Genomic DNA, 22,249 nt, shown 5'->3' on the forward strand with positions numbered 1-22,249 from the left:
CACATATTTGGTGAACGTTTGTGATCAGAGCTATTGGTGTGTAACTGTTACTGAGTCAGGGATTTCAGTAGGTCTTTCGGCAAATGCCTCCGCTGTTTCCAAACACTGTGTAAAAACTGTTTTGGTATCAAAAAGTAGAAACTCTCCAATCCCTTTTCTTTGAGAATGAGACTATCCGTCCCTGTGATGAAGCCAAATGGTTCTCACTTACAAAGGGGCCAATTTCATTCACTGATTTGCTATTCTTAGCAAGTGTTTTTTTTTTTTTTTTAGGTTAAAAAAAACCAAAGCTATGAACGTGAAACTGCATATTTTCAAACCACTCTGTGATTACTGCCCCTTTTACTCCGCAGTCAAAGAATAGTAGGTGCCCTGGAATTAATGTAATTGTTTGAAGTGTAAAGTATAAAATCAGCATCAGATGGCATTCATTTATGAGCTTATCGAATCCAGATGGAGCCATATTTTACTCAGCATGATTCAAATATCCATCTCCTTGAGCCTGCTTGCAATTAAACCATTCGTTGAACGTTCAACAGCCTGAGAAAAATCAGATCTTTTGGAATCAGTGGGACAAAAAGCAGGGTGAGCTGTTAACACCGGGAAAGACCACCCCTGATATTGACTGTAAATGATATTATACGTCCGTCAGGGCTCCGAGTCCTACATCAAAGCAATGGAGACAATGCAACTGTGGCTGGGCTTTGCCCTGTGTGAGAAAATCTGGAGTGTTTTGAGTGCTGTAGAGCTAATCTCTTCTTTGGATACACAACAGCAATGGCATTCCTCTGGAAACACACTGTAAGAAACACAGCCGCTCAGGTGAAAAATTGGGGGTAGAGCCAGAGGCCCAATAAACAGTGCATTATGGGAAACTACAGATGTTTGGTAAGACCGAGGAAAAACAAGAAGAGTTCCTGTCAGATATTGTCCTCGGGCTACACGGAGTTGTAATTTCAACCCCATTAAGATGCATTAGTGTTAATTTGTTTAAAGACAAGGAGCCGTTGTGTTTGTGAGAAGAAAGCCTATTGTGTTGAGAGTGGGGTGTGGACAAGGCCAATTAGATTTATCTGCAAATGTTGGCAAATGAAAACGCCAATTGTTAATGAATGAAAAATATTTGTGCGCAGTTGATTAAAAAGGAAAACATAGAGTAAAACCACACATACAGTTAATTAAAAATGTTGTGTGTTGTGGCTACAGGGAAGAAAATGATGGAAAATATGTAAACATTTTGATATAATACATATGATATATAAATGACAGAACAGGAACCGCCTGTAATACAAATCATGCTCTAACCACATAATGAGGTGATATGAATGTGTTTCTTTGAGATGACAGTTAATCCTGAAGGCAGAAAATCAGTTGTGTATCTTTCTCATGGAGTTCAAAAGGTAAAACCTCTGGTTGGGTGACAGGAGCTCTAACAAGTATTAAAGTTTTCCCTTTCAAATATTTATTTATTAAGTAGAAATAAACCAGATAAGCTGATATATGTCGATATTAGGCTGAGGAAACGTTTCTGTTACTATTAATGAAATCTGAATGAAATGGGGGAAAAGATTGACCATTTGAGAGCATTTGGACCCGCTGGGTTTTCCCAGGGGAGGACCACTGAACACTGGATAAGCTTCACAGAGGTCAAAAGGGCAAAATGTAAATGAAAAAAAAAATTAAATAGGTATCGGCCTCTCTCATTAGAGTGCAGTGTGCCGTGGGGACTTCCTGAGTTAATAACTGGGATGGAGTTTGCATTACTTTGTGTCTCAGCAGCAGTAGAGGAACACAACCCTTTAATACAGCAGCTTCAATTACACCACATCAGGAAAACGATGTCCCCTTAGATCCCATTAACAAAAATAATACTCCAAAAACTGTGGAGTGGCGTGTCTGCTGCCGCGTCAGTGTTTTGCACGTGTAGGAAGAAATGTAGTGAGTTAGATATGCTCGAACAGTTCTGAAAGTTCTACTCGTGGAGTTCAGACTCCAGAATCCAACAATCTGTCGGACTGGTCCTTTAGTCAACACTGGAAAGACTGATGTGTTTAAAGGCTCTAACAGTCCAGTCACATCTGTTAAATTGCTGCCACTGATAATAATCACAACTACCGGCAAATTGCAGCATCTTATCGTGGGCAATTAACAAAATACGGAACTTCTAAAATACCCCGTGGCTGTCTTTTCTCTTCCTGAAAGTCTCTCTCTTTCTTTCTGTCTGCCTTTTTCTTTCCTTCTATCTTTCTTTCTTTCTTTCTTTCTCTCTCTCCCTCCACTGCTCAGACATTTGTGGCCTCATTATAGGGGATGCCTCAATGCCCATTGAAGGAAGCTATTTTGCCAAATGCCAAAACCATTGAGTTGCTTCATATCCTGTCAGATAAGTGATCACAAAGAGCTCTCTTTTTTTCCAGCTCCCAAAACGTTCCTAACATCTCAACATCCTCCTCTCTTCCTCTCGGCTCCCCTCCTACTCCTCTTGTTAGTTGATAAAGAGGGTTGTAATGTCAGGAAGGACACACATTCCTCCCAATGTACTCACAGATCTCTGAGGAGCAGGGGTTAGCGTCCTCGCAATGTGTGTGACAGATCAGAGGGAAGGAGTAGAAGAAGAAGGGAGGAAAAAGAGAAGGAGAGATGAGAGGAACGGCGACACACAACCTCTAAATGGAAAAGAGCGACGCCGCTGAGGGATACGTGTGGTAAAATGGGAGGAGAGAGAGAGAACACAGAACTGAACTATAATCATTTTTAACTTTTTAGCACCTATCGTATAAATGCAGCTCAAAATGCTTCTAAAGAAAACAAGTTTACCTTCGCTTTATCATAAATGAATTAATTTTTTTTCCCTCCCCAAATTATTCGACAGTTCTCCTCTGTGGAAAAACTGCAGCTCTGTTTTTCTGCCAATCTTGGCACTGTGCTGCCTGTAATCTCTCACAACCCCTGCACAGCATCCAAAGTGCACCGAGTTAACATGTAAGTTTACGTGACAGCACCGCAGGAGTCAACAGTAGCAGGTTTTCTAAGTTCATCAGTTTAATAGTAAATTACACGAACAGCACAACAAGAAACCCTCTATGTCTCCAGCGAGCAAACGTTTCAAAAACCTTCCCTGTGGCAGCACTTGGACGTCTCACAAGTTGAATGCCCAATAAAAAGCAGACTTGGTACAGAGCCTCAAACCATTAGCAGTGAGCTGAGGCACTCAGCATGGTACACAGGCGTTAATTGCTCTGCTGCCTGTAACTTTTTTTTTTTTTTTTTTGCAATCCTTTTTTTTTATGTTGTTTTTGTAAACATGGTTGTGTGGAAAGGATTGTAAACACCTGTGTGCTGGGAAATATGGGTGATGCGCATGTGATCAGCACATTTGGAGTCTGTCGCAGGCTGATAAGTATTATGTTGCCCGTTTGTTCACCAACACGCGATCTGCGTTATCTCACAGCGGCTTGTTCTTCTTGTTCGCCATTTGAACATCTATTATCACTTTACTCTCTTTAATCTTCAAGCTACGCTTTGGCTTCTTGCTCATCTATCTATTCCGAACCTGAAACTGATCTGGAAACTGTTTCCAGGTGCTCCAGCTGTTGTCACAGGCACCAGTTTTCTAGGCAAAAAAGGAGGAAACTGACCAGTCAAATTGTCAGATGGCAACAAGACTGCAAAATATATAATATGTTTTTAATATTTAAGAGTGGATCAAACTCGCTGATCTCTCTGATTTCTGCACACGTAAACCCAAGCTCTTGCTAGTTTGCTTTACACCATTTTACAGTCTGTAACTGCCTTGTTTTTATTTTCATTTTATTTGCACATTTTCAATTTGTCAACATGAACTATTTCTATTTTGTTGCCCCGCTGACTTTGCAGAAAAGGCTGCTATATGTAGGACTTGCAAAAACAGTGTTACATATGAAACCTTCCCAGTTTGGCTCCTATCAAAATGGCTGAGATGCTTGTGGCTTTGTGATTAAGCTGCTGCAAACCACACAGCCCAGGGAGAATAAACCCAACATTTAAACCAAAACCCAGATACAGGCAGCCTGGGCAACAACAGTGGCATATTAGTAATTACTCCAAGACAAAATGTCCATCATTTGTGTGTAACCCACATTCAGGCAATTCAGTTTCTTGGCACATGGAATTAAGTCTGGGAGACTTGAGGGGGTTTAGGGTACTATTATGCACCAATTTGACAGCCTGAATTGTCTGGAGGAATTAAGATGACTTGTTGTAACACTGGCTCATGTGATTAATGTTAAGATTTTCAGCTTTACTGAATGGTTGTCATGACTTTTTTTTTTTTTTTTACATTAATACGTTTTCTTTACACATTTTTCACAGCTCTATCTCTCCCTCTTTCTCATTAATAGTCACCTGGTAGATGGACTTCAAAGAGAGCAACAATTGGATATCAACAGTGCCATTACTTACCAAGTCCCTGTGAATCCCTTTCTGACCAGTGGGACCTTGTCTAGAAGAGAAAATAACCCATCTGTCCAGCAAATGCTTCCATATGGATACAAAGAGTGGGGCGCATTCTTGTGGAAATGAAAGCTGCTCCTTTAATCTAAGAGACATAATCAATAAATGATAAGGCCTGTAGCCGCAGGACAAAGCGGTAGTTTGAAGATAACTTAAGATTAGGGATGGGACAAAGTGGGGTTGTGGGGGGTGATGCTGAATTAAAACATTATGCAGAGGACTGGAGTTAGCTGCTTGGTAATCATGGGTTCCTATCAGCTCTTTAGATCACTTCCTGCAAGCTTAGCTCGGTCGTATTCAAGTGATCATTGTTTTATCTGGAAGGAATGCTAATTAGAGTTGCAAAAAGCCAACCCTTGCCGACATCTCCGAAATACACCATGTGGTCAGTTTAAATGTGACAATAGATACTTTCCCAACAACTATTATGCAAAGGAGACATTGGTGTACCAATTCGGAATGCAATCCCAGTTTAGCAAATATTTACCAACAGCCAAGGACATGGAAAAGAGCCTAAAAGACAGCTAGCATGGTTAATGACTCAGTAAAGAGAAGCACTGAAATGTACATTTCAGTAACAGGGGGTTAGACTGAGGCTTTTGAGTGCGATTCAAGCCCCTCAGGAATGTGCTGAGTTAGAAATCTGATGCACAAGATAACCAAAGAAGTGGGCATTTTCAATCAGTGTGTCAACCCAAATTTCAGTCGAGATTCAAAAATAACACTATGGATGGAGGGAGGTTTTAGGCTTGGCTTTGATTTTATGGTACTATAGGTTTAAAGACCAGAATTATGTTTGAGTGCCAGGAGAATTTGTTCATCTCTGGAGCTGTTTCTAATGATATGGAATGACCCAGACGGGTGCTACTGGTCTTAAAGTCTCTAAAAATAGAGATGCTTATTTGCAATCCCACATTTGGGCCATGCACACAGAGAATGGCAAACTGTGACACTAGGCAAGGAGTCTAATTTTCCCTCTTTTATGGTTATTGCTGAGAATTGCTCTAACAAGCCTGGCGGCCTTTGAAATAGTAAATATGGAAATATGTTCTTTGACTTCTATATTATTGTGACACTGTGGGTGGAGCACTTTCGACATTTACGATATAAGTCAATCTTGATGCATTTAAACGTCAGCAGCAGCGCTTCTCCTCCAACAGATGCATGTGTAGGTTGTGGTTTGCAGCAGGGGTATTGGTGAGCAGATACTTTTAATATCCACAGTTTATCAAATTAGGGAAAGAATTTTATGAACAATAGACTCAATTCTTTGTCTTTGCCTGTTGCTGATAGTGTGTGCTTGAATGTGTGAGTGTCAGTGTGTGTGTGTGTGTGTGTGTGTGTGTGTGTGTGTGTGTGTGTGTGTGTGTGTGTGTGTGTGTGTGTGTGTGTGTGTGTGATTTATACCTTTCTTTTCATGTCAGCTGTGAGAGTGACAGTAATATGATGTTTCCCACCCACAACGGAGGAACACACACTCAGCAACCTCAACATAGCTGTTGGCTGCTGCAGCTATAGGGTGTTCCCAATCATTTCCTTCCCCAAACATAGACAATGAGCACGCTACTCTAATCATGTTTGGTCGTGTGAGGGGAGGAATCAGGTAGTACATAAGGAAATGAAGCAGATTGGACACAGTAGATCCAAATGAAATGCTTATGTTAATCTGAAGAGAGAAGCGAACTTGGCCACTTCGCTCATTTACATTCATTGGCTGTTTCCTTTTGTCTGCTCATTTAGGGTTCTTCAGATGTCGGTGTGAACAAATCAACATTTAGATAGTGTACTAATGTGCCGCAGAGAAGACCCTCTGAAGATACCTACCTTTGATATGACCCCCTGTGACTCACACTGTCCCCAGCTTAGCCCCACCAGCAGGGGCAAGACAATCCAATCCATTTGCCCCCCAGAGAGATCAAAGCCTTGGCCCCCTTCTTTTCATTCTATTACCATAGACTCCACCTTTGCAAAGTCTTTACACAAATGAGATTGTGCATCAGCCATCTTCTTTGTTGGAGTGTTTTTGAAAGGAGGGGAAACAAGCAGACACATTAAAGAGTTCGGGTGGGGCACTGGATGGTCAGGGTGGCATGGGAGGTGGCAAATCTCCAAAAAGAGGTCTGGTTAAAGGCCTAATGACTGTTAGTAGCACTGTTTGAACTGTTGGTGTGATGAGATGTGTTTGTGTTGAGTAAAGGTATGACAATACACAGGTCTTTAACCCTGTTGCTTAAAAACTAATATTGTCTTACGTGGACAAACTTGTCTCCTCTCGAAGATGTTTTATGAAATGAACCGAGGACTCGGAGAGACCTATTTCTCACTCCTCATAAAAAAGTAGTCTGCGATACTGCATACTGGATTAGCTATGGTCACCACCAAAGCCTACTGATGTCATGCGCATTCGGGGATTTGCCAATCATTGGTTTCACTGTCTCTCCTCAGTACTCTAAGGTACTTTTCAAAATGTAAGAATTTTGTGGTCACCTCTATTCAGCTGGCTGTGCTAATTAACTGTGACTCCACAAGTCTGCCATCTTTCAATGTTATATAACTGGATATATCTTTATTTTGTACTGAATAGTGACTCAGTCCATGTCAGTTTTCCACCAGCTCCCTCACTCTGCAATATTCTTTTTTTTTTTTTTTTTTTTTTTTGACGTCTTCTAAAACTTTGTGAATAATGAGTAAATTATATGTGTGAAGCAGTTTTGCGCAATGTGGTTGTGGCTGAGGCAGACTTTACATAGCAGCCAGGAGCTGAGCCAGCTCTGGCCCTGGCCCTTGTCCTACCCCCAGCCCCAGGCCGCCAGCAGCAAGCTTCTGGACCAACCATAATGAAGAGTAGGCATTTTTATCCCCAGCTGTAACTCGCCCCTCAGTGCATCTGTTCACTCTCCCTTGTCTGGCAGCGGGCAGACATCACATATTGGGATATTATTTGTATAAACAATGGGTAAACTGTTTGTTTGCACTGAATTGAATGCAGCTGTGTAAGCGGTGACATACGCTGCACATGGAGCCACCGGAGAGAGAATCCACCTGAAGGACGCAGGTGGTGGAAGATGAACTGAAGTGCCTACATGGTCACTGAGAAACATAAACATGAGTCCAAAAGGCAGCAGAACATAGCAAAATCCCTTCCACTTTCATGCAGTGTTATTGTAATAGTCAGCTTACACAACATTATACGACTACTTGCTTCTGTTTTAGTCAAACACACTCACCAACTTCGGGCTTTTACAGCTGAAGTCAGAGCGGTCGAGCTTCCTTCATGTGGTAAATGAGGATTCAGCCATAGTATGACATCATAATAAAGGGACCTGAGATCACAGAGGGGGTGTCAGCTTCAGATGGAAGGAACACCAGGATGGATCAAACCAGTCACCCATGAGCCTCCGCTAGTTAATGAACCCAGTGTCACCGCTCTGTCCCTGGAAGGAGACATACTCAGGCTGGTGGTCTCCACCTAGAAGAGCCCCACACACGATACTATGTGGAAAAGTTCCACTAGCACAATACTGACGATTTAAATGTGTAGCAGCAGGAGTAGACCTTTTTCAGAAAGCTGCTCTACAAAATATTAATTTCTGGGCTGCACGGTGGTGCATGGTGGACACTTCCCATCAAAGCTGCAGTCGTCCCGACTCCAGCTCAGTAGCACGGTAGTCACAAGTGATGTTGAGCTCCTCAACCTGCCCTCGGAAACAAAGTTCATGCCTTCAAATACATGCGGAGACACAGAAAAAGAGAGAGAGGCGAGGAACAGTGAAATGTAATATGCAAATATGAGGCGAGCGAGAACAATTGTCATTGTTGTACCTGGAACGTAACATGAGATCCAATCTAAATGAAATACATCATCACCGCACTCTGTGAAAGCCCTTGTTTCCCCTCGTTGAGTTGACATCACCCATAAGTTAAATCAATGGAGCAAACCTGTTCTCCAGCTGCATTCACACACTCGGCGCATTGTGTTCAATGAGTTGTCCCTTGTTTAATTATTATTTCCCAAGTACGGGGAGAGTTCCCCTTGTTGCTCAATCAAGCAGATTGTCATGCCACAAAGATGAATAGCGAGCATTGTGCTTCTTTTCTATTAAGTGATCGGTGCCAGCACCCTGAAGTTGACACCTCACTGTGAAATGCTGTTTACATAAGATCCCAACACTCATTCCAGAGGTATGCCTCCTCTTTCATCTGACACAACAACATGCACTGCCTCTGTGTACACAGCCTGGCTTCTTTAGCCTTTCATCTCTGATGGTTCGCTCATGGGTTTCTTAACTGAGGGATGTCTGTCAAGGGTGTTTGGCAGCGACGTTAGAATAACAACGGCAGATACAGCAGCACAAAAGCTTTATTGTTAACATTTGAGATTGGAGGATTTGAGACAGTCATATAAGCAAGTTCTATGTTTTCTAACCCATTAACTGTTTTTATATAATACACCTCACTTAATGACAATCAACCCAGTGAGATCATAATCCGGTTTGTTTTAAGTGTGTGTTAAGCGAATTAAACACAGCAAAATCCCAAAGTAATGAAAACTGACAGACTTTACAACGCGCTAATCTGCATTTTCATGAATCGTAACATCCATGTCTGTCGTTAAGATAAACATTAGCACAGTTACATGTTTCCAGTTATTGAAAGTGTACAGTAGCATGAAAACGCATGTCAGTGGGAAAGCTGATTCATTCTTGTGGTATGACAACACCAAAACGTCAGGATACCATTGCATGGGCAAGCGTGCTGTTACTCCAAACCTAACACACCCAGAGATTCACCGATATATGGGTGTGTGAATGTGTGTGCGCACACGTGTAAATGTTTTTGGATGTGTGCACAAGTTGTTAGGTGGCGTGTGGGGACATGACTATGTGTGTGTGTGTGTGTGTGTGTGTGTGTGTCTGTTGTTGTGGATGCCTTGTTTTGTTTCTCTGGAGTCCACTGCGCACCCACACACACACACACACACACGCTTGCCTGCCCTCAGTTAGGGCACATGCCTGTGGCCTGTGTTAGTCTGTGGTTGGTGTAATGATGACAGGCTCACACACATACACAGATTCCAGGACCCCCACAAACATGACTTGGCTGAGCCTGCATGGTATATTGTACTGCTGACAATGCTCCCATTTCTTTTAATTACACCAAAGAATGGACACTAAATTGTTTAAGTGGAGTGTGTCTCTCGGTATGTCTGCCCGCCTCCTTGTCAATGCATCGATCCTACGCAATAGCAGAACAACTATACAGAGTCTTTATCTAAGCACCAACACCACAACGTTCAGTGTAAGTGCAGTCAATAAATATTTACTGTGTGTGCTGTTACAGGCAGCACTGCTAGGCAGTGTTATATGTTCATACATATTATGTTATTATTATCAATGCAGTAACATGTTTGCACCCGATTTTAACTATCACGTATAAGGCCAGGTACCTGCATGTGCCGTGCAGTGCATTGCATTTTATGGGGCTTTAAAATATGTTTCCAAAGTAACTGGTAACTGCTGAAAGCTCAAGAATGTAGCTATAGCACAAATTGGCATGAAATAGAAATACTCAAGTTGAGAAGTACAACTGAGTTAATGTTCTTGTTTACTTTCCATCGCTGATCCTCAATGATAGAGTCAGAGTGAACGTCACCTTGTCTTCTGTAGTCAAACATCAAATAAATGCCTATGCATGTACACTGATGAAGGGGTTATCTGGCCCCGGTCAGATATCAGGAGTGTCTTCTGCTCCTTTTGATCTGACACGAATATCAAGCCGAAAGTACAGTCATTTCCTTTCCATCTTCTAATCTAAACAGGTCTAATTACAGACATCAAGGTGTTTTTGGGTGGATTCATAGCCTACATATTAGAGCATATCCTATCCATTGCACAACTGCTAGGAAATAGGGGTGTGCTGTGCAATTGGAGACACTGAGAACCAAGTTTTGTTTTTTTGTTTTTTTATTAAGTTGCATCACAAAAAGTGCTGTGGTCCACCTCATTTCATGAATCCTCGTGTAGATTGAGTAAGTTGTAAGTAGGTAATTAGAGGCTTTAGCTTGAGTAACTAGCTATCTGCTCTGCTGCACATGAAGGCAGCAACGTTGTAATTAGAAACTAGCCAGCAACACCAAAGGGCTAGGTGGCAAACGCTCACCACGACACACATACTTTGTTATTATCACTTTGCAGTTATCATTTGATACAGCAGCATCCTGTTGTATTTTTTAATGTTTGCCTGATCACACAGCTACGTGATGGAGCATCATCTGCTTCCATAGCAGGATGTGGCCCGCTGAGGCCCCCCCAAGGAAAGACTCATTAAAAGTTGCATGTTTTGTTGTAAGTATGTTTTATGTGAGTGTGTCCCTGCAACATATTTCAGCAATTGTGTGTAATGAGTTCGAGAAGCCAAACATTTAAAACCATCCACTCAGCTGCAGCCACTGCTTTGTCAGGACTGGGCTGCGAGTTAAACACCACAGAGTGATTGTTGCTTTCCAAATGTTTCCCACCGTTCCAGCCAGTTGTGCTGCGGGAGAATTTATCCTCGACACATCTTCACCGAAATAGTTTGCGAAAAAGGCCGCTTTCTTTTTGTTTAACACGGGAGAGCGCTTTGGTAACATCTTTAGCAGAGTAGTTTGTAACAAAATGAGGGCAGAGAGAGTGCATAAGATTATCACACATGTTTAATAAAACAAATATATTCAAATTTTCTATATATAACATTTTCTTATAAAACAATATATAACACATTTACAATGCATGCAGCACCATGTCTTAATAATACTGGTGTTGACAGAATTCAATAGCTCAATTAAGTGCCACCTCCAGGATAATATTTACAATACAGTAATTTACTGCAATAACTGAGGCTTGAAGTTCCATAAAAAGAGAAACAAAACAGCTCTGCCGTTACCGACGACATAAATCGATCTTCCCAAGACTTCTGAAATCTCGCTTTCTAGATTCTGACCCCTCATCTGTTGATGGGGAACTGGATCAGTCCGTCTTGCACCGTTGCATCCCTCTGGGTGTATCACTTTTCCAGGAATCGTGTCTACCCTTCAGGTTGCTGTGTTCGTCAGCAACTTTGGCAGGAAAGAATGTCTTAGGTGTTGGATGTCTAGTGTGTGCGAGTGTGTGTGTGTCAGCATCCCTGGTGCATGCAAGGCTGAAAAGTGTTTGTCAGTGTCTGTGACTGATTTTAAAATGTGCTGATTGTGTCTGTGTGTGTGTGTGTGCCCATGTCTTTGTATCAGCGTCTCTGACAGGTGTGTAGGTTCCGGGCTGCAGTCCTGCTGACACCGTGATCTCGGTCCTCTTTGTCTGGTCGGCAGGTCAGGCCGTCGCCACAGTCGCAGCGCTGGAAAAGCTCTAAGCCGTGGGTGCCTTTCCTGCGGTGGCGCGTGCACACCTGGCCCTCCGTCAGCACGGGCTTACAGATGCGAGACCAGAAGTGCCTGGCACAACACAGACCTTCAGAGCAGTCTGCAGATCTCAGACAAGCATCCCCTTCCTGACCTGAAGAGAGAGATGGAAAAATGTCAAGTCAGTGAATCAGACCTCACATTTTTTCTTGTTGCTTGAATCTAATAATAACGGATAATAATAATGGTTCTGAAGATGACTTGCCTTTCACAGATTGTGGCTGATGGTTGTGGCCAGTGGGAGGCTTCTTAGCATGATGCTCCAAGGTGTTGTTGTGTTTATTCCAGCCAGTGATAATGGATGCATCTGTACCATCTATGTCATTTGCCTGGCAAACACCTTTAAAGGTCAAAAGGAAGACAAAAACACACTTAGGACTGGTGTTCACCACAGCAGATATTAAGTCAACCACATCTGGGAATACTATAAATGATGGATGTCAGTAAACATGAAGACATGCAAAGCAGTTTGACTGCAAACAAACTGAGCATTGTGAGTGTTAACAACTTGATGTCAGCACGGGGCTGCCTCTGCTCACCGTTGCTGCAGCGGTTCCCCACACAACACATGGAGTCCCTTGTACAACGCTTCCGGCTCTTACGACAGGGCACACAGGCGCTTCGGGCCTCATTGCAGAATTCATCACCTCCACAGTCTTCATCGTCCGTGCAAACACCTGACTGCTATAATAAGATGAAAAAATAAGAGAAGCGTTGTCATTTAAATACTGAGATATCACTTATTAAACCTAAATAAACAAAACTTCTGTCGTGGCGCACAGACTTCACTTTTACGCACGGGAAACCTAATTACCTGCAAGGTGTCTACGGGTGATTTGTGGCCCACGCTGCCGGAGGGTGAAGTCCGCGGACTCGGACTGACAGCGTCCGGACTTTTGGCACCAGAGGCACCGGGCAAGTTTTTGATGGCGTTGGAGTTCATCAGGACTGTTCCCGCGTAAACGTCTCCAAGATATCCAAACAGCGTCAGATACAGAGCCAAGAAGCGACGCGCTGACGGTACCTGCATGATTCTCCTCTGAATTACTGTTGTTATGCAGACAGACAGAAAAAAAAATCCCTTCTGTTGAGATGGAAAAACGAGCGAATGACAAAGTCCAAAGCGGCCTTAAATCCTGAATCCCAAAAGTCTCCAGAGAGTTTCGGCACGATGCTTGGACGTCTCCTGTCTCACAGCCCTGCGATGATCTCTTTATACATGTGGACCTGTTTGTCTTCCCGCCCCTCGCTGTGCACAACAAAGGCGGAGGGGTGGAATTTCAAAGAGAGCCCCACTGTACGGAAAATGGCCATCTATTCTCCGTGCACAGGACTGTTTCACAGTGTTTGTGTAATGGTAATGACCTGCGAAAGGACTGATTGGCCAACGCGTCAGGACGCATACTGCAAATGTGTGTAATTGGAACCGGCTCAATCTGCATAGTTTACTGTCAAACTCTAATCACACAGGTCATTGAAAATAAACGAATAAATGATCTGTGTTGCCTTTTTAATGGATGAATGTGTCATTTAAGACGTGAAGGCACAGAAGACGACGCAGCAGTTGTGCGCTTTGTTTCACTTTAGCGGTGAAATGTGGTTATATTCTGATAAGATTGGATAGATAAGAAGAAAACCTGATTCCCAGATTAAATGACTGATGTTTATTTACGTGTTATAGATTTATCAGCATTTCTGTTTTAAATATACTCCTATATATAATTCAATTAAAACAGCTGGTATTGTAAAATGGTTCAGCTCTGTAGTAAAATCCCAACGTGCGTTTGTTTCCTACTCCTTCTCTACAAAAAGCTGTTTGGTTATTCCAGTTTCTTTGACATTCAAGTAGCCTAACTGCCCTATGGCTGTGTGAAGACAGTGATTGAAGTTACTTGCCTCGATTAACTACTTCATTTGATCCTTCTGATTGCAAAGGGGGCAATTATCCTTCCAAAGTGCGCTTGATTACACCAGTGGCGGACATCAATGTGTAGGATATGCAGACCATTAAGGGGTGTGAAAAGTTTACCGAATTAATGGACTTCCGTGGCGAGGCCTTTCAGGGTTGACTGGCACTTTGGAGATTAAAGGCAACTCTGATCTATCCTGCCCTCTGACCCTTTGGGGTCCCCCACTTCAAGAAACGCCGATAGTATAATGAGACAGATGCATTTTGAAATGTTCAAATTACATCCACAGTGTGAAACATTTGAAATGTATATTTGACAACCAAACATCAGATGATTTCACCTTTCCAGCAGACGCGTTTCATCCCTTCTTAAGGGCGCGTTTTCGTGTTGTGTCTCTCAGAAAGATGCGCTTGAAAAACACTGGAACGCGTAAAGGTGCGAGTCGGAAATCGTTTCCAATTGTTTCAAAGCAAACCAATATCAACAAACATCACATATACTGACGCTTCATAGCTTCCCGTGTTCGTTTGTGCAGCGTGTGACACAGTTTCCACAGTGTTGACAAAAGCTCACAGGTGTGATGAGTGTGTAAGTGTGTGTGTGTGTGTATGTGTGTGTTGGAACCAAGGTTTTGGTCACTGTGGGACAATATCTTGGCACTCGGACGTCATCTGCTGGTCAGCCTATGTTTGCGTGTGTGTGTGTGTGTGTGTGTGTGTGTGCGCATGAGTGCATGTGTGATTGTGAGCGAGATGCGCCGTAGACACCTGACAAACACGCTGTATCACTTTACGCGTTTGAATTGCTGTGTATCTTTTGAAGTGACGCTTTTATCTCCACTTTACTAAATGTCAGTGCTGGTAAGGTGAGCTCCTTTGATGCACTTTGATCCCCTTTGATCTTGCTGAAGTGTCACCCTGTTGTTACGGCTGAAACCATTTCCCTGTCCCCCCCCCCAAACAGATTTGTTGTGCGAATAACACCGAGAGCAGAGACGCTGAATCATCCGCACTTACCACTAAGTGGTTCACATTAACTCCAGGACTGATTATTAGATCTCAGGCTACCTTAACCAGTTCAGATCAGGCTGGTGCATCAAGAGAAGATGGATCACCTGCAGCTCCCTCTTGTGGCAGCAACAGAGAACTGTGAAATGTTCACAGCACAAGGTTTTCAAATGACTAAGAGACAGACATGACTCAAAAGTAATGTTTTTGTTCTATAATTTGAAAAATCTTCCACACTGCACTGCAAAAAATCAATTTACAGCAGAGTTAACAACATAACACAAGGCAAATATCACGTAACAGCAGAAGGCGGTCAATATAAGACTCAAAACCAGTGTTTGTTTGTTTTTGTTTTTTTTAATTAGGACGTACATAAGGCTCTGTGATAAACATAACCTGCCCTTAATACAGGAAAATACTTATTATATGCCTACAGAACTAGGACTTCTTCTCATTTTTAGCTTTCCCATCAACTTCATTCATTGATTTATGCAATTGTCATGTGTCTGTGTGCTTGGCTACCTGGAATGAAACACAAGTGGAGCTGTTTAGTTTTAGCTGAACCAAATAATAAACTAGGAATTAGGATGATGACACGTTGCGGTCAGTGCGATCATAAGATTGTCAACAGTGGTAAACGAGAGAAGATGTTGTTCTTCTGTTAGTGAAATGTCCAAAACTGCAAATCATTTTTGCCATCTCTAAAGTCTGACTGAAATGGACACACGCTCCCACTGAGCTACGATTTCATTTCAGGCCGGCTGTTGTTGACTTTGTAAAATTACATCACGTACAGCATGTAGAGAAAAGCACGTCATTGCAGCCATATTAGCTATGAGTCTTTTTTTTTTTTAAACATATCATTTTACTGTTGATAAATCATCTATGAGGTAAAGCAAAGGGATAAAGCAGGACATTTATATCATACCATTCATTTATCAGCCATCAAATGACTAGAAATTCTCTTTCCATGGTGATTCATTCATTTATTCGACATAACAAAGGGTGAGAAGCAGCCATCTATTAGGACACATACGTTTTTGAGGTGTATATGTGTTCATGCAGCATCGAAAAGGTCTTGTGATGTTGGATTTGTATGCCGTTGATTTAAGGCACTTACATTATTTCTGATTTTATGCTCTGATTTTTGGACATGAGAGGTGAGGAGCTGAGTCTGAGATCATGGTGCTAGTGGTCATAATCTCCTTTTGTTTCTTTCACTATCTGCCTGTAGGACACATTCTAAAGTTGCCATACGATGATGTCAAGTCAAGGTCGTCTTAAGATCATGTGAATGTAGGAAATTTTGCCTCAGAAGATGATAGTTTGTACGGATGAAGTTAAGATGGTTGAACCTGTTTAAAGAATACCACTGAACACAATGCAGCATGGCGTCGAGTGATGTCAAACAAATCTCACAAGTTGTATCCCATTTTTTAAAGAATGAAGTACATTACAAAGAAAGCACAACAAAAAATTACTATACAAAAACAATAACCAGTACTGTCGTCTCACTAACGCTTAACATAATTTATCAATAACAGCACCAAAGACATCAAAACCATGTTCACAGTTATGTCAGAACTATACAGGCGTGAACAGAAGACACCTGGTTTGGTTAAATAGGAAGAGGCATTTGGGTGACTTAAAACCTAAATTAAGAAGTATGAAGGTAGAGAAGCAATCATATGTGTGATTAAAAGCATATTAAAGAAGAAAAAAAAAAGGAGTGTGACTTTATCTAGCGAAGCTTAAAATGAGCTATAACTGCTGATCTTCTCAGTTAATGGTCTTAAGTGCATAATGACATGTTGCTTCTTGGAAATACTAGCTGACATTTCTTGTGTGTCGGTGTGTGATCAATTTTAAGCAGGGCACTTGAAGAATCACGTCTCTTTCCACTGAATGCACAGCACTTGTGCTTTTTAAGGTAGGTTCATCTTATACAAAGTGTACTAAGTATTTGATTTCTGCCTGGTTGCCTGGTTCATGTGTGAGAATGTAACTTGTAAATTCAAATCCTATGTACAGTACATACTCTATGCCATACGGATGTTAAACAGGGAGAAAATCAGTGACATTCAGGTTAGTCTTAAGCACTTGAACCAGTTTTACTTGCAAACTGTAGTGTGTAGAGCTCTGCAAAGTATCACAGTTTGCAGCAAGCAGCTGCATGTCAAAAAAACCACAGAGCAACTGCAGTAACATCTTACACCCTCCTGAAGACCAAATATGTCGTCAAATAATTTGGAGAAACAAACACTCACACACACACACACAAAAAAAAAAAAATCAATTATCAGCCTACTCTGTTTTTGAGCAGTCCATCGTCACACTTTTCATACACATATTTATCCTAGAACCAAAACTTACAGGCTATTGAACATCCAGTCACGAACAAACCATCTTTCCCTATAACATGGGGAGACCAGGCTCCATTATCAGCCTCAGCTGTGTTGTGTGTATATGTGTGCATCCCTGCACTTTCTTTGCCTTTAGAACTGAGTGTTAAGACAACACCAAAGAAGTGCTACAGCAGTCTCATTATAAATGCTTGATCCAGAGCCACAGTGAAATAAAGGCATATCGGTGACCCAGAGGGTTTGCCATTATCTTCTTTTCCATATCCTCTCTTTCATTTTAATGCAGTTTCTTTTTTTTTTTTGAGACACAGCCATATCCTCACGATGGCCTCCAAGCCAACAAAAGAAGAGTTTCTTTTGGTTTTGAGGGGATAGGAGGACTTCAAAAATCAACGTCCCAGCCAGAGTTGTCATCGGGAGGTGGGTCCTCGTTGTCCTCAGGAAAACTGTCAAAGTTACTTGTGTCGACTGCTGATGTGACCTGGTAAGAAGACAGATAAAAATCCTTCACAAAATGATTTTAAACACATAATTCATTTCAAAAGAGCAATTGAAAATAAACATATAAAAGAAGTGAAGCAATTGGAAGTGTGTACTTACATTGGGGATAATAGGAGGCGTCAGTGTCCCCTTCTTCAAGCCTTCCCAGTTAAAGCCCTCAAACCATCTGCAAGGAAAAACAGCATTAATACTTCATGTATACTTTACTGCACAATCTTATAGTAAAGAAAAACAAATGAATATAATTTATTTATAAGTGAGCCTACTTGTGCTTTTGGATGTCTTTGACACCATTTTTCAAGTTTCCCAGTCTTTCACAGGGATTATCCCTGTAGTAGAAAAAAACCCACATACAGTGGTTCAGCATCCACATCATTGAAATGATTGACTCTGAGTTGAACTGCTAGGGGCATCAGGGCTCACCTGCATAGCTTTTTGATTAGGTTGGCAGCATTTTTGGTAATTTTCTTTGGAAATTCGATCATGTCGATGCCTCTCAGGATAATGTTGTAGGTTTTCATTGGATCGGGGCCAGAGAACGGAGGGCTACGTAACGGAGGAAAAAATTAGCAAATGGCATCACATAAAATACTTAACAAATTAGCTCTTATGCCTAGACTTGTCTTTACCTGCCAGTTAAGAGCTCAAACATGAGGATTCCTAGAGACCAGTAGTCGGCTGAGATGTCATGGCCTTTGTTCAGGATGATCTCTGGTGCTACATACTCAGGCGTCCCACAGAAGGTCCATGTCTTCTTCCCAAACCCGATCTTTTTGGCAAAGCCAAAGTCCACCTGAAAAGGAAGATTTTCTTCTGTCAGTAAGAAAAAATGATCTGAATAAATCTATTTTTATCATTTCATTCTCCTTCATTTAGCTTTGTTTTTCAGTTTTCTGTTGTTGCTTTGTCATGATGGATAAAAGCTGCTGCTGCTGCTCTGCCAAAAACTACAAACTTGTTTCTCCATGAAAATGGTAACACTCCAAAAAACACAGAACACAAATTAACCTCAATTATACTTTTTGTACTTTCGGTCACAACCTCACAACAAAGTTCCATCATAAAGTTTCTTTCTTGATTCTAGCAAAATATAAATATCATTCTAGATTTCACAACATACACAACACAATTCAGATCGCTTACGAGTTTGGCATAGCCCCTGTGGTCCAATATAAGGTTCTCTGGTTTGAGGTCTCTGTAGATGATGCCTTTGGAATGCAGGTAGGCAAAGGCCTCCACCACACAAGCCGTGTAAAACCTGGTGGTTGAGTCCTCAAATGAACCCCTGGAAACACAGCAGAACAGCAGAGATGAATCATCTTGCTAAAGATAGTGAAGTATTAAATTCTGTTAGACAACTGCAGTAATCCAACATGAACATAAACGTCTTTTTTTGTTTGTTTGTTCTGATCAGGGTTCCAAAAACAATCACATTCTTTCTATTAGTTTGTGTCACAATACACATATATGTCTTTTAAAGAAATGAATCCTTGTAAATCAGCACGTTTGACCCCCACTTGCCATAAATACAAGAAAGCTAATGATTCTACTGTTCCACGTGTTCTTGCTGAGATATAAACTTGCAATTTTTGTTTTTTAATGCGATATGTAATCTATTGAGAAAGAAAAAAGAAAAAGTGGAAAGAGAAAATCCTATCCACTTGTGATATCTAGCAATGTCCTCTAAGCAGTGAATCTAAGCAGAGAGTACAGCCCATATATTGCTGAATTCTGCAGCTCGATAGTGTAGTGGTAATATCACCGTCCTCCTGTGGAAGACCAGGGCTCAAATCCTGGCCGTCACCTATCTTCAGAAGGGGCCCTAAGGCAACACCTTACACCTACCCTGCCTTTGCCTTGTACCCCTATAAGTCGCTTTGGATAAAAGCCAAATGACTGAAATGTAAATTCATCATAATACTTTTATCAACCAGTGACCATGTCCACTCTATTGGCAGCAATTCATAGCAATGCCACCGCCTCAATCCTGTTTGACAGATGATGTGACATGCTTTGGATCATGAACTGTTCCTTTCCACCTCCATACTTTTCTCTTCCCATCATTCTGGTACAAGTTCACCTTGGTTTCATCAGTCAGAATCCAATTCCAGAGCTAGTCAGATTTCTTAGGTGTTTCTGGTCTAATCTGTGTTGGTTAGTATTACCAATGATTTCATCTTGTGGCAAAGTCTGTGTATTTACATTCATAAAGCCATCTCTTGCCTGTAGGCTTTAACAATGACACACCTACCTCTTCAACAATGTTCCTGACATGACTAGATTGTGAATGGGCACTTCCTAACCACAGAAAGAATTCTGAAATAGTCCACTTGACTTGTCTTCTGTGGTCTTCCAGGCCTTTTGACATGGTGGGCAGCTGCTCCTTTCCTTTTAACTGTGTTCCAAACTCCTGTATTGGCCACTGCCAAAGTTTTTGCCATCTCTCCGATGGGCTTTGCACTTTTTCACTCTGATTATGGCCTCCTTCCAATGCAAATACAACCTTTTATTTGCTAGATTAGTCGTGGAGTGATCAGGGAACAGGCCCCATCCGGCCATGCAACTGCTTGTCAGCCATTTGTTCCATTATTTATGAGCCCCTCAAAATAGGGGTGTGTGTGTATGTGTGTAATTCCTTAAGTGGTTAATGCCACACTTTTGTCAGGCCCCTTTAATGTAAGTGCAAGTGTATATATCACTAGCGTTAAGACAAATCTGGCACAATGCAGTTATATCTGGTAAAACTAGAGCTTACCGGTCCCGAAGAATGGTCCACAGCTCGCCTCCTAAACAAGCTTCCATTAACATGTAGAGGTACTTGCTGTCCTTGAAAGTTCTATAGAGTCTGGAAACACAGAAGCGGATGACATTTGAAACAGCTGTAAAACTGCTTTGGAATATAATTACTCAACACAAAAACAACCTTTAGTTATATGGGACGTGTAAGATGCGAAATGTGATCTTTTTTTCTCTTTCAGAACCACAAGGAGGTTTTTCAGCGTACACAGAAACCAAACCCCCCAGAACCCATAAAAATACCTTCTGCAGGTTACCAAAATATCTGCAGAGCATTACAGGTAAACATCTAAACAATCCTGCTTACAGTTTGTTTGCACAATGCAAATTGTTTCCAGTATACTTGACTTGACATGTGGGAGGAAACCTTTATTAATATGAGAGAACCTTCAAGCTCCACAGAGAAAACTCCCATAATTAAGATCAGGTCCTCTTAGCTCTGAGGTAATAAAGTACTGATCGATGTGACTTACTATTCGGTATATTGTTCACAGTATACTGCTTTTCAGTTTGCTCAGTTTACCTAACAATGAAGTCAGAGTGGGCCTCCTGCATGATGAGCTTCTCTGAACGAATGTGCTCCTGCTGTCTTGTGTCAACAATGTGCCGCTTCTTCAGGATCTTCATTGCAAAGGTTTTGTTCTCGTCACTTTTGAGCTGAACCTGCAGACAGAAAGACAGACAGAAATTCACATACACGGGTCAGCCTTCACGTTGACCTGCACAGCTTATTAGACTACTGTGATGATGTTAAAAAAAAAAAGCTAGTGCTAGTGCCCCCTACCAGCTCAACACGTCCAAAGCCACCAACCCCAAGAGTGTCGATGATGTTGAAGTCAGCTAGGTTGAGGTTGAAGAAAAAAGCATTCTCTGCTTCATACCTGTATTGTCGGGAAAAGAGGGGAAAAAAAAGACAGAATGGGAAAGGGATTAGAGACGAGATGACGGATGAAAGAACAGCTAATCCACTTTCAACAACCTGAGACAAAATATCCGTCTCTCTTTGAGCTCATTTGTTTGCAAATCTTACAGGATTTAACTCAAAGTAATCTATCAAGGATGTTATTAAGGATGTGGAGTGGATAAATATGAACACAAGAACAGGATGTGTTTGAGTTTTGCCTTCTCATAAACCACTCTGACCTCCAAACACAGACTAACTGTCCCCAGCCTGTCCTCATTCTTAACAGGGAAGAACAAAGACGGGACATCCGTCACACGATAAGGCTCTCTACTCAGCTGGCTCTGAAGACATGCCTTGGCGCTGCCACCGTACACCCCATCATGCCATTGCTGACCTACACATGCTGGCAGCCAAGATTGTTTCCACATGTCCACCTCTTATCCCCAGATACTCCATGTCTTTTCTACTTATTGTTTGATCCAGACAGAGTTTCATCAGCTCCACCTCTGGATCACTGGGCTTAGGACAGATCTGAGTCTGGACAGGCCTTTCTGGGTCAGTCTACCGTCCCGACATCAGGCCTTTTCTCACACAAATATAATACAGCTGTTTATCAAAACATATACCTACACAGACGACTTGTGTAGATAAGATGGCAGCTGGATAGTTTAGTGGTAAAATCACTCCCCCCTCTATGTAGGAGACCGGGGATTGATCCTGGCTGTGGCCTACGTGGTACCTGTGGCCTACCTTGTACCCTTTTCTCACTTGTAAGTTGCTGTGGATAAAAAGCGTCTGCCAAATGACAAAATGTAAGGCAGCATTCTGGCTTGATGAAGCAG

The 22,249-nt window shown here is 41.8% G+C and overlaps 2 protein-coding genes across 3 annotated transcripts in view; both read right to left on the reverse strand.

Annotated features, from left to right (window-relative positions):
* Window positions 1-11,232: 11,232 nt before the first annotated feature.
* On the reverse strand, window positions 11,233-13,132 carry LOC113159167 (dickkopf-related protein 1). Its single transcript, XM_026355713.2, has 4 exons — window positions 12,741-13,132; window positions 12,466-12,610; window positions 12,132-12,266; window positions 11,233-12,020 (listed from the first exon to the last, which is right to left on the reverse strand). The coding sequence occupies exons 1-4, from the start codon at window positions 12,954-12,956 to the stop codon at window positions 11,755-11,757; spliced, it is 762 nt and encodes a 253-aa protein (XP_026211498.1). The 5' UTR covers window positions 12,957-13,132; the 3' UTR covers window positions 11,233-11,754.
* Window positions 13,133-16,289: 3,157 nt separating this feature from the next.
* The window catches only part of LOC113159779 (cGMP-dependent protein kinase 1), a 69,375-nt gene continuing 63,415 nt past the window's right edge, over window positions 16,290-22,249 (reverse strand). For both annotated transcript variants that reach the window (XM_026356681.1, XM_026356680.1), the window contains exons 10-18: window positions 21,288-21,384; window positions 21,027-21,166; window positions 20,463-20,552; window positions 18,851-18,992; window positions 18,337-18,500; window positions 18,131-18,253; window positions 17,974-18,036; window positions 17,807-17,873; window positions 16,290-17,687 (exon numbers count right to left, since the gene is read on the reverse strand). In XM_026356681.1, the coding sequence (XP_026212466.1) occupies window positions 17,589-17,687; window positions 17,807-17,873; window positions 17,974-18,036; window positions 18,131-18,253; window positions 18,337-18,500; window positions 18,851-18,992; window positions 20,463-20,552; window positions 21,027-21,166; window positions 21,288-21,384 (985 nt within the window). In that variant the 3' untranslated portion in view covers window positions 16,290-17,588. The remainder of the gene's footprint in view (window positions 17,688-17,806; window positions 17,874-17,973; window positions 18,037-18,130; window positions 18,254-18,336; window positions 18,501-18,850; window positions 18,993-20,462; window positions 20,553-21,026; window positions 21,167-21,287; window positions 21,385-22,249) is intronic.

The sequence above is a fragment of the Anabas testudineus genome, chromosome 15 (genome assembly GCF_900324465.2).
Source record: "Anabas testudineus chromosome 15, fAnaTes1.2, whole genome shotgun sequence".
NCBI lineage: Eukaryota > Metazoa > Chordata > Actinopteri > Anabantiformes > Anabantidae > Anabas > Anabas testudineus.